This window comes from Bombina bombina, chromosome 9 (assembly GCF_027579735.1).
Source record: "Bombina bombina isolate aBomBom1 chromosome 9, aBomBom1.pri, whole genome shotgun sequence".
NCBI classification, from domain to species: Eukaryota; Metazoa; Chordata; class Amphibia; order Anura; family Bombinatoridae; genus Bombina; species Bombina bombina.
In genome coordinates, this window is record NC_069507.1 from 204,973,215 (window position 1) to 204,986,556 (window position 13,342).

The 13,342-nt window shown below is 32.5% G+C and overlaps 1 protein-coding gene across 9 annotated transcripts in view; it reads right to left on the reverse strand.

Annotated features, from left to right (window-relative positions):
• Positions 1–443: 443 nt before the first annotated feature.
• The window catches only part of EBF3 (EBF transcription factor 3), a 159,708-nt gene continuing 146,809 nt past the window's right edge, over positions 444–13,342 (reverse strand). For 2 of the 9 annotated variants that reach the window (XM_053692584.1, XM_053692582.1), the window contains exons 12-17: positions 9,775–9,840; positions 8,634–8,811; positions 7,538–7,726; positions 6,531–6,620; positions 6,100–6,166; positions 444–3,336 (exon numbers count right to left, since the gene is read on the reverse strand). In XM_053692584.1, coding sequence (XP_053548559.1) covers positions 6,132–6,166; positions 6,531–6,620; positions 7,538–7,726; positions 8,634–8,811; positions 9,775–9,840 — 558 coding nt within the window. In that variant the 3' untranslated portion in view covers positions 444–3,336; positions 6,100–6,131. Of the gene's footprint in view, positions 3,337–5,470; positions 5,597–6,099; positions 6,167–6,530; positions 6,729–7,537; positions 7,727–8,633; positions 8,812–9,774; positions 9,841–13,342 lie in introns of all 9 variants that reach the window. The other 7 variants (XM_053692580.1, XM_053692578.1, XM_053692585.1 and 4 more) reach the window with 4 other exon arrangements.

Sequence of the window (13,342 nt, forward strand, 5' to 3'; positions counted from 1 at the left end):
TTAAGTAGATTTGGGGAAATGGTAAACCACTTGTTTATTTATTTTTAAAGGAGAATCTAATTACCAATTTTCATGTCTTTAACATATTTGGGTTTTGAGATATAGGTATCCTTATTAAAAAATGTACCCCCCTTTTTTACCTCCTTAGGGACATAATTTCCAAAAATCCTTCCTTAGTGGGTGCCTATGTGATAAAAACAACGTACCTTCCAAATTTCACGTTCCTAGGTTAAACGGTTTGAGCTGGGCATTGATGAGTCAGTCAGGACTTCTTCTTTATATATATATTTATATATATATTGAATATGGAAACTCTCCTCTTTTCTACAGTAATGAACAAATTGCTTCATTTTATGTGATTAAACCGAGAACCATTAACTTTAAGCAAAATAACATTCAAATGAATGAGCACAGCTATTATAAAGGAAAAGAAAAACGTCATCTATGACATGTCATTTAATAATGTAATAAATATTTTCATTTACATCTTACATTTCCTTCAGGAAATACTTGATTGTGTGAAACAACTTTTTGACGAACTTGCAATATTTCAGTTCCCATAAATGAAACCCAAAGTTAATATTCTGCTTAGCATTTTGCAAGAATTTTAATAATAAAAGTTCAGATAAAATTACTAAAAGTGAAATTCACAGACAAGAAATACTTTAATTAAATATTGTGTAAAATGAACATTTTATACAGTTAAATATCTGGAAAAAAATGTACAGATAAAACAATCTTATTGTATGGTTTTAAACAGTAAAAACTACCATTTAGTGAAGCTTTCAGTCTGGAGACAATGAAACAAGAAGTGCATTGACGGACTAATCTAAAACACAAACAGATTGCATTTATGAAGTAACTTGCAAATGTTTTAAACATGTACACATCATCTCTTTTTTTTTTTTTAGAATTTGAACCTTTCCTATACAAAATAAAAATGAGGCATTTCATGTTTCAAAAGTGTCTGTTCAGTTTTTCTCATTTAGCTTAGCCATATTGGCTAGCATAAAATAAATGTGCAATGCATTTATTTATTTTTTGTGTTATACTATAGCATTCACTATTTTAAAAACCTTTCTAAAATGTGCATTTTGCCTAGAAAGAAAAAAAAAAATTAAAAAAATTCTGTCTCTCCCTTTATGTTTAGAGAGTTAATTCTGCTGCAGTTTGCAAAGTGATCTACACTGCTACTACAGCAATGCATTTAGTGCAAAGAAAAAAAATAACCATTCTGTCACCTTTACAAACTATGTATTTGGCACTATCAATTATTTACCAAGGAGGTCACCCTAATTTAAAAAGTACAGTCTTTGCTACTGGATCTTGCTACAAAAATTCTATTAAAAAATATATAAAAATTGTGGATAATGATGATATTATATGATACGTACTAACAGTGCAGAGGCTAGAAGAATGCAGAGTGCAGCAGAAGACAGATGCAGAAAAGAATTGACAATTGTATGCCAGGTTTGTGCTTATTTTTTGTTTGTTTTTTATTGTATTTTTACACCATAAATTATCTAAATTAAGCTATGATTAAACTTTTGAGGTGTAAGCTTGCACTAAAATTTACTAAAAAATAAAATTAATTTTAAGGCATCAGAGAAATTAATCTGGCAACTCATTAATCAAAATATTTTAGGTGGATTTTTATATTTAAAATGTAGGCCTCTAAATTTCTCCAGTAAACACAGTTTAACTATGTGGCAAGTCATGAGTGGCAGCTAAAATTATTTTTACATTCGAAAAAAAAATAAAAAAAAAATAAAATAAAAAAATAAAAAATATATACACAACCACAAATATGGATTGTCTTTGTGGCTGTATCACATGCACATTTGCTACTAATATTAATTACAGCCATGTGGCACAGTTTTGTTTTGACTATACAACAAACAAATTTTATTCAAAATAATTTGTTCAGATAACTTAAAAATAATATAAAAATAAACAATGAATTTGACCTTTCCTTAAAATAAAAAAGGACGGAAAGTCTAAACAATAGTACATTTCTGAAGTACAAATGAAATGTATGGACACAATAATTCAATAAAAAAAAATACAGTATGAAGGCAATCGCTCTTGGCTTAGTGCTATTTTTCAGCACATAAACACCAGCCCGTAACAATAACAATACATACAAGAACAAAAAATGATTGAAAGCAATATACAAAATTTTCGAAGATAAATACAATATTTATAATTGATATGTTACAAAATAAATTCCCATAGTGACTGCAAGTGTTTATGTGTGAACGAAAGTGTCTCAGTTGATAAGATCATTTTATCCCTCATTGGATTGCATAAGGAATAAAATTTGCTTTTCAAATATTTAAGTGATCTGAAAAAAAAATCAAGACAAGTGTATAAATATTTAGCTACAACTTTGGCAAAATCACAAAAGTCTACAATTTTATAACCACATACAAAACACATTAGGGAAGAAGGAACTAGAAGTCAAAAAGACAAATTTCTGGTACAAGAAACATAGACTTCACAGTAGCCTAAGAATGCAATAGTATACAGTGCTAGCAATAAGTTGAAAAAATGTTGCAGATCACACTTGCTTAACAGGAAGCTCTAGCAGTGGAAGTATATTTTTGACCAACAGACAGTAGCATTTTTTTCTGTCAGTGTGCTTGTTGAAGGCAATAGAATTCAATATCAAAGTTACAATTTCTAACTACAATAAGTTACAAAGTTTCATTTCATTAAGATGAAGTTAAGCAATGATAAACCCATTTTCCCACCCAAGTCCCCCCCAATTTAAATGATTCATATATCTTTTATTTTTCCAGTTTAATGGCTCATACCTCCTTGGCCCCCTTTTTCACCACAAAAAAATATTTCACATTATAGAGATACATAACCATTGTGAGTCTAATTATGAGTACAGAAAAATGTTCTGAGGCATTTTTCATCAGTGTTTCATGATAAACAAAATGGTGCATCCACAAAGTTTCTCCCAACACATAGCAAGTACTAGACATAGCCAAGACGTAATCAGAAACTTTATACAAAATAGTCGTTGCTTTTCCATGTTCTTCAGGATTGAGAAACGTGAAAATATGACAAAAGTTCAGTCGATAAAATGGAATTGTTCATGAAGAAGTCGCTTGTTTGCATGTTGATTTCTAATAGTTCAAATAAAATCTTTAAACAAAGTATCTGTAGCATTTTGCTTCTTGACGATTTTTGTTCTGAAGATACGGTTTTCCTTCAGTGTTTCTTAATACACTAAATGTGTCCCCTGAAGCTTTCTTCTGAAGCTTGATGCTACAAGCAAGTAGACAAAAGTGACTTACATTGGTGGTACTACTAGACCGGACATAGCTAAAAGAAAGAAAGAGGAAAGATTATATTAGCTCACTACACCTAACAGATAATTTTTTAGCTAAAAATAAACCAAAAAAAAATAAAAATAAAACTGATGCTATAAAAATAATTTTCTAATTTAAATTTGCTACGATCTAATGAATAATTTAAGCGCTATTGATGGCGTAAAAAGGAAAATGTAAAGCAACAAAAAGACATTTAACAAAGCAGAGGGTTCTGACATTTTGGTACAAAACATCCTGCCTCCCACATGTGTGATATTTCTCTTAGCGTTTTGCTAATAGCAAACAGTGGTCCAGACTCCCTTGAGACTGGTCATGTTGACAGCTGAGAAACAACATGGTCATTTCTGGTAATGTCAGATGAAGCCAACTCACTCACCAGTCAAGACCAGATATTTCTCTAGTTCCCTAAATTAAAATCTCATGAACCTAATTTATTTTTTATTTTATTTTCTTCTTTTCTAGTGCAGTTATCTTAGAGAAAACATTGATTCTGTTTTTCTCTACTTTTACATTTAGTTATTAAATATTCATTAGTACTCAAACATTGAATAGGGAAAAAACGCCTTGGTATTGTTTTCATAAAGTTGCATACCAAAATTATCTAGTGCTGAAATAATTTAACATTAACTCCTGAAATTCAATGTTTGGCTGTAATGAATATCTTTACATTTTGTTTTTGCTTCTTCTGTTCATTAAAAAATATATTTTTTTTCAATTTGTAATTTATGTTTAGCCTTAATAAATTTGTTAATGTAGTCATCTTAGCGCCAATTTCTCAGTTCATTAATCTCAACAATATTAATTTGTTTTAGATGCTGTTACAGCTTTATGGCCTAACAGACTTGCATGTTTATATGAATCTACTGTAAAGTCAGATAGGGAAATAATTATAATTTGCTTTTGAGTAAGTGTCAGAACTTTTATTATGCCAAGTAAAAAAAAAATAATCCTGATATTATTTCTGTCTAGCAAAATTCTATATGACATATTTGACAATTGTGCCTAATTTTCTTACAATGATAATTTCCAGAGTCTAATTAGTTTAAGATGATAAATTGGAATATTAACTGCAAAGCATTTAATTTAATTTTTTTTTCATTTATGTTATGTTTTTAAATTATAATTAAACCTGATATATTATCTTTAAAATAAGTTTAACATTTTGAGTAGCTGCAATCAAGTAAACAGCTAAATTCACAACAGCATCAAATCTGTGCACAATGTAATGTATTCATTCTACAGTGCTGACAAAGAAGATATGCTCTTGGTTGGCAAACTTTACGTATTTGTTAACCACTTCACTACAAATGGAAATATGCCCTAGAAATTAAAATTTCCAGGCAGTGCAAAGCCTTAGCCCTGTATGCCATATAACATTGCTAGTTATTTAACTACAATAAAATAGTCTAAAAAATGAATTAATTTTAAAGTGTTTCAATTTTTCTTAAATTAGCAGGAGTTATATAAATGTTAAAGGAACATTAAAATCATTTTTATATGCTTATATATCAGCAGTTGAGAACAGCATTACAAAGATCTGCCTTTTGTTAGCAAAATGTGCATTGATTACAGTCTAGAAACATACTTCTTGAAAACCCTCTTGAGTATGTTTATTGTATCGACTTGAACATGTTTATTGTATCTACTTTGCTGTGGCCAATTGCAGACAAATATAAATGAGCTCCTGCACTGCTCAGAAAAGCATTGTTTATTATGATTCATAGTGAGAACATACTCTGGCTTTTTTTGGGCGGTGGTAAAATAACCACAATTCTTAGCATTAAAATACAGAATAAGCAAGCGAAATAAATAATGAAAATACATTTTAATTTTTTTTACTAAGGAACATTTGGGGGAATTACATTTTGACTTTAATATCCCTTTAAATTGATTTGCTTTACGATTGACCTATTTAGATCTTATAGTGATGCATTACATGATATCTATGTACACTGCCTTACATTTCATATTTCTTGGGTAGTAGTGCAACAATCCTATCCTTTACATGACATGCAGCACATCTTAAAATAATGAAGTGGGGTGGAGTCGGAAATGTGGATTTCATGCATGCAATAATGGCTCTGGCCTTCATATGTGATCATATTGCAAATTTAGGTTGTACATACATTTTGAATCATGAAGTCTTGGGTGTTTTGTGCCATTTTCAAAGCAAACTCCCAATGGAAAAAGGAAAGAGATGCTACCTCCCATGCATGCAGTATACCCTCCCCAACCATCTTCCTCTCCAGATTCTACATTTAAAAAAAATATTTTAAAAAATAAGATTAATAAGGTTTAGAATTTCATTCAAATTATACTGTAAATATAGTTGTGACTTCTGATTAGAATTTGCTTCAAATCAACATGCACAAAATACAAGACATATTTTACTGTACAAAACTTAGAAGCTCTCAATAGTTAAAATTTCAGTAAATAAAAAATATAATTATGTACATTTTTTTGCCCACTACAACACTTTCTTTTGAAATAATGAAAGTGCATCCAAATTTCAAATAACTGTTGAAAAGGTGCAATTATGCATCAACTTTCCAGCATTGTAAATAGTTGTTTTGTTGGTCTTGCAAATGTCACATTTATTTTATAAACATATGTTTAATTTATATTTATTCAAATAAATTTAAAGTGTCATACTCCTCTCTACTGGAAGGAATGATGGATGTTGGTATTTAGAAAATATTTATTTCAATAATAAACGTATTTCTTTATGCAAGGTTAAAAGATGAAAATGTCTCACATTATGCAGCCCTTGGTCTATCTTTACCAATTTCAAGATTTTTGGAAAGTGGGACTGAAATACATTTCTGAAAAATAAGAAAATACTTGATAAAATATATTCTATTACATTGAAATATCAGTAATATTATTTTAATTATTCTTTGGAAAACAACAGTGAATTCTACAGTATGGTCACATTTTTCAGAACCTTCATATTGAGTGATATAGTCACTGATAAATACAATTATAATACAATCACAATACATTAAAATAATTCCTTTTAAAATAATAATGCTATCTGCTCCAAATCAAACTGATTTAACTGACATTGTTTGTTTAAGAATGTGGTATTTTGCTTAAGGCTACTAAATAAAATTGACCATAATTAATGCATGGGTATCAGTTACAGTCTTTTAAAATAATTAATGCAGTTAAAAAACTCTGACTCACCTTGAAGTCCATTTCCATTTGCGCTGGTGCAAGATGGTGGAGGAGATGCTTGGGGCCTGACAACTGGAGCAAAGGCGCTCTTTTGTTTTACTGCAGAGATGACATTGGCAGGTGAAAATGAGAAAATGCCGTGTGTACTGCTACAGTTTGAAGGGAGGGTGACCGAAGAGGCTGCCATTGTAGGGCTTGACGGCACTACTGCAATAAAGCAAAAATAATCAGGACTCAAAAGGAGTTTTTCATGGCATACATAAAAAGAGAGTACTATGGCCTTGCCTCTTGAAGTAGATAACAAAAAATAAATTCTAAAAAAAATAATTAAATTCACTGGCATGGCCACTCTCTGGATAAAAGATTTTGGGGTCTATGTACTAAGCATCACAAGGAATCCCATACACCAATAAACGTATGGTGCCTCTGTGTGCCTTTGTATATTCTTTTAATATGTACTTGACAATGTCAATAATATTTTAGACATATAACATTCAGTGTGTGTATGCATGGCTGTGATTGATTGTGCATCTATATGTGTATTTGTGTTGTGAGGTGTAGGTATGCATGCATTAATACCATCCACCAAGTAAACTGGTGGACAAACTAACTCAGACTTTGAACATTTAAATATTGAATATTATTTACCATAACATTACTCATGTACTAAAATATGATAACCTAAGAATTGATAGTTTCAACTGATGTGTAAATACATGTTTTGTCTCATATACAAACCTAAGCGCCATATGTAGGAAGGCCCATAATGACACAAGAGTGGGTTATCATTGACAGTTTGGTACAATAATGAGTATTTAGAGATCAGGTAGTGCAAAAACCCCAATCTCTTTTTTTTTTTTGGGGGGGGGGCAATTTTTTCTACCACACTAGTCATGTCCACATACAGATTAATTCACTACACGGCCTAACATTTATCCAGCCTCCAGAGTCACCCATCCTTTTATCTAGTAGCTGAAAACAGCAAATAAATGTAGAAAATTAACACAAATACTTACTGCCATAAGGAGAGTTAGCTGAAGAGCCGTTAAGAAACCCAGGTGAGCCAGGAACACCTAAATTGGGCATGCCTGCATTTCCGTAGCCATTCATGCTATTGCTGACTGTGTTGTAATTGGACTGCTGTGGAGTACTGCTGGGAACATATCCTCGTGGTGATACGCTGCTTGTGTTGCGACTGTAGCCTACTGTTAAAACAGCAACCCCCCCAAAAAAGATAATGTTACTATTATTTATAATAGACACTTTTGTTTCTTTACCCATGAATCCACATGAAATGCTACAGCTTTATTGATTACACAGGCCTGCTTCAAATTGTCTGTTTCTGCCCTATCAACGATTGCAGTTTAAGATAACCTTATCACACTAGCCCTACTTAAATCATCCATGAGCACACTATGTTGTCCTCTTCCGAGCCTAGACAGCCAACAAAAGCTTTCTTCGATCCAATTGTGTCAGTTTCTTTCACATTTGTCTTTAGTAGCAATTATCAACAGGCCTGATTCTCGGTTTGTACCAACACAGAGGGTGAACTTTCAGTCTCTTCAGACCTTCAAATGCCACAGCTGACAGGAAACAACTTGTTTGTTGAAGTGATATAATTTTAAAAGGCTTTTATCATTGCGGGTGGGGGGGAGGGGGTGGTACAGGAGTCTCATATTTAAGATGGTTTGTTCATTTAATATAGTTGAGTTTACAGGTACTTCGCTCGTGCTCAATAATCATTTACAGAGTTATCAATATAATGAAAAATTTAATCATCTTTAAGAAAATATATTTACTTGATAAGAATCTTAAAGAATAAACTGAAAACAAATAATATATTTCTCTAATTTATAACAATCTCATCAAATTACTTGCTGTTTTATAGTTAAAGAGAAATTAAAGTCAACTTCTTTATAGCATCTAAAATAGGATATGTTAAAATTAATTTAATTTATTAAATTTTTTTCTTTTGTTGTGCCAAGACACAGACTGGCATCAGAGAGTTTTTAGCAAACAATACAAACACAGTGATCAGATCAAATAATTTGAATAGGTATTAACTAAACATGGTGATCAGCATATGGAATAATTCTTTGCGTAAACACATACCTTGGTCATTTGTTTGGGATGTCTCAGAAACATTAACTGCGAGTTGGCTGCTGAAAGAATTTACTCCCATCATACCGCTATGAGATGGAGTGTTGGCAAGAGAAGGAATCTGGTTGTGATTGCGTGGGACACTGTATAATGCTTCAGCAATGTCAGCTGCTCGTTTCAGGATTATTTCCTACAAAATAAAAGAAATAGTTGTTGTTACCATGAACTAATGCAATGGGGCCAATTTATAATCGGCCTGACCAACATGATCCGCTCAGCGGATCATGTCCAACAGACATCGATGAATGCAGACAGCATATGCTGTCGGAATCTATCATTGCACAAGCAGTTCTTGTGAACTGCTTGTACAATGCTGCCCCCTGCAGATTTGCGGCCAATCGGCCGCTAGCAGGGGGTGTCAATCAGCCTGATCATATAGGATCGGACAGATTGATGTTCGCAGCCTCAGAGCAGGCAGACCAGTTATGGGGCAGTGGTCTTAAGACCGCTGCTTCATAACTGCTGTTTCCGGCCGAGCCTGAAGGCTCCAATGTCTGAAAAATAAACAAAAATTAAAAAAATTAAACAAGTCCAGTTTTGGAGTCCATTTCCATTTTATGGTTGAAATGTTCCTTGCCCTGAGTGCCATTTTTACGTTGTTGTTGTTGTCTGTTTTGATACCATGTTATATTTCTAATAATTACACAAATTTCTGGATTATACTTTTTTTTAAAAAAACAACAGGGATAGATTATACATTATTCCACGATATGTTACGGAGAGGATATCATTGTAAGACTTACAATTTAGTCAAATATTTCTACTCCCTTCACTTGGCAGCTTTTACTGCAGGCTTTGCTATTAGTCACTGTATATTTTGGACTCAGTTCAAGGTTACTCTCTCGTCTTAATGATTGCTTATGCTTTGGCACCTTACACCTAATTGTCATTTCTGATAGGAAAACTAGCTCTGAGAAGAAAATGGGAAGATGATTTTTTTTTTTTTCCCGGGAGCATCTCATCACATTACAAAGCCCTAAAGGAGGCTGGAAAAAAAATATAAGATTGTTTTGATACCTAGCCAGCTTTTCACAAAGTTACTCCTATACTGAACATTCTTGAATGAATTTTATAACATACATTAATGATATACCTGATTATTGTGTGGCATTCCATATAAGGCTTCAACAAGATCAGCTGCTCTCTTCAATAATACTTCCTGTAGTTTAAACACAGAAAAAATGCTTTGAAAAAAAAAGTAACATAATAAAAGCCTATCAAGAAAATAACTACAACACAAAAAGGTCAAACACAACCAAGCAATATGTCAAGGTTATTATCATTTTATTCAGTGGATTTATTACACAAATAGGAAAGAATTTAGCTCTTGTTGACAGTGGTGTTTGCAGTTACAAATATAGAAAACTATAAATAATACTTTTGTTATTCCTCTTCAATTATGATTAACTCAAAGCTGTACATGGTAGCTGCAGTATGGATTTTTTTTATTAGAAATTGTTGTATGAGATTTAATGATTTAGTCTTATGGGTATTAAATAAACAAACTCATGTGAGAGATGTGAAAGAAACAGGCATCACTTTTAGTTGTTAATTCCTACCACTTTAGTGCTGAAGAACAATAAGTAATTTTCCATATCTTAATTAAATTGGCAAAGTCCTTAAAGACAACATCTCACCTCTAATTCATGCCCCAAATTTGCGAGGGAGTTCAATGCTTATTCCTCTTTATTTTGAACAATAAAGTGAATTAACTTGGGTTAATCTAGTTTTTTTCATAATGACATTAAGAAATTTTTCAATTAACCTCTTTGACTGTGCGCTGTAAAGGACTTCATAAATGACTTCACGTACGGAGAGTAGAGTGTTTTTGCCTTGGGGTACCGATGCACCGATTTTGTCTTATCCACGTCTACATGCCTACCTTCACTTTTACGATTGTAGGGATTAGGCTGTAGTTTAAGTAGAAAACTCTTCTATTTGATTTTCCTTTCCCCAGAGAATACCATCTTGAATTTATAGAACAAATATTTCATACGTACTGTAGTTGTGCAAATTAGTGGAATATAGAAAAAAATCTGAGCAGTATCGAATTAATTTAAATGTACCGAATATGGGGTGTTTGGTATTCCCTAATTTTAAGGACAGCTAGTTATAAAGACTGACTATGCCACTAATACTGATTTATAGACATTGACTAACATTTTTGACCTACTATCATTTTAGCTTACAAATTGCTAACTGCTCATAATTTACTGAATAATAAAGTATTTCATTAGACATATGATGATAAATGCATAGGTTTCAGCATGCATAGATATACTCATTGCAAGCCGGGAGGTTAATATAAACAGATTTATTCTTGAATCTTTCAATGTAAATATATAACATTTGTCTAGCAGAAAGCAGCAGCGTAATGACCTAAACTATTAAATTTGTGCTGCCTTTAAAAACGAAAGAGTAACAACAGCGTATGAAGTACTAATCCTGATTCATTGTTTCTCTCAGCTCTTAGAACATCCCTATTCTGAATTCTTTATTTATCAAGATTAATCACTCCAGGCATCAGTTTTTGTGCATACCATACGTTCATGGGAACAGCGCTTAATCCACAAAGTTGCCGGATGGATGGCTCTTACATTGGGCATTTACCTCTGAAATTGGTGTCTATGCTTGATGTTGCATGCATCTAGTTTGCATACAAATAAAGAATTATACTTGTCATGAAGCAGGTATAATCAATGAAAGCACAGCTGTCTTAATCAGGTTTCATCAGCCCGAGCAGCTCTCTGTGAGCAAGATAAAGTGTTTTTCAGAGGTGTTAATAATTACTCATAATCTCTCCTATCATATCACAAGACTTTTTACATGCCTTTCAATTTTAAGCAACGATTAAAGCAATTAAGATTGCTGCATTTACAAGCTATTTTTCATTTCCAGAATATATCCTACACCTACTTGTCCATATGGTACTTTGCAATTGGAACATAAGGATAGTTTAGGAAAATTACATATGCTCTTATGCCTAATCTGCCTATTACTGGATAGTATTTTAACTAATGAACCTGACTTTCAAATCTGCTCTTAAGTGGTGGTCTTGTCATATCAGAAACACAAAAAACGAGTAACCCAATCAGTCAAGGATGCTTTGAAGAAGTTTGTTTTGCTACAATATGCTGAGCTTATGCACACTGCCTCATGCTGTGAATACGATTAGCACTGAATGGTGTTTGCAAAGCATTTCAATGGAAATTTCTTAGCCACACCATAAGTGTAATTGGGTGCTTTTCAATAGGACATAACAGACTTCAACTTAAATGGAAACTATTAAAGCTGAAATGATTTCTGCCGTTGTTTCATGACAAATGTACAGTTTTATTATTATGAGTATTCATTCTTGTACAGTGGTCGACAGCGATTTGAATATACATGATTATCCACATAACCGATCATCTAATATGGTATATATCATCACAGTTAAAAAGAGGTAACCAAGGTGATGTTGCTGCAGGTGCTAATGTCATTATAAAACTGTAAAGCAATTATTCTGTTAGCTCTTGCCTGGGGTTATGAATACATTGAAGAGTACAGAGCTATTAGATGTAGCTACTTCAAAAAGCGAAGAAAAGAAGATGAATTTTAATGCATGAGTAATTGCTCAACATGACCGCATTCCTAATAAATTTTTGTATATTAGAAAAAAAGCATGGAAATTATTTGTATATGATGCATTAAACAGAAGAAAACACACACACACATGAAAACCATGCAATTAATTTGATGGAAAACTTGTTTTGGTGTTTTGCACCTTGTAATGTAGATTATTTGTTAAGATACAGCTCTATGAGCAAGAAGAAAAAAAACAACTCATTTTCATTTCTTGCGTTTTCTTTGGTATTGTTACACACGTATTACCTTTGATGATATTATTTCAAGCAATAAAGAAGACAATGCAAATTCCATTGGATAGTTTCAGCAAGAATGAGAATGTAATGGGATAGTTTCAGTTCTAATTCAAAAGGGTTAATTGTCTAATTTCTCCTTATGAGGACAGAAAGCAGCATGTGATCAGCCCAATCCTATATCATTGTGATTGCAAAAAGTAACTTACTTTCCTCACAGTTATTTTAGAACAGGTATCCTTAAAGTGAAGGTCCATTTTGATGAATTAGTGTCCGGTTTTTAAAAATCCTATTAAAAACAAGGGCACTTTAATTCATCAAAATTGACATTTCACTGTTTTCTTCAAAAACGTACCTTTTAATCCTGAATGCCGCTCCAGCGATTCCCCCGGCCGTCGGAAGCCTCTGCAGATGTCAGAAATGATGAACCAGGCTTCCTCCAATCACAGCTTCCCCCCTGGGGGAATCTTGGCCTGATGCAACGCTGTGATTGGAGGAAGAAGGATTCGTCATTTTGGACCCGCAAAGATGGCTTGCGAGGGGCGGAGGAAGTGCTGGAGCGGCTACCAGAATTAAAAGGTAAGTTTTTGAAGAAAACAGTGAAATGTCAATTTTGATGAATTAAAGTGCCCTTGTTTTTAATAGGTTTATTAAAAACCGGGCACTAATTCATCAAAATGGACCTTTACTTTAAATATATATATATATATATATATATATATATATATATATATATATATATATATATATATATATATATATATAGTTTAGCAGGTGGAGAGCACTCTCACTTCATAGAAC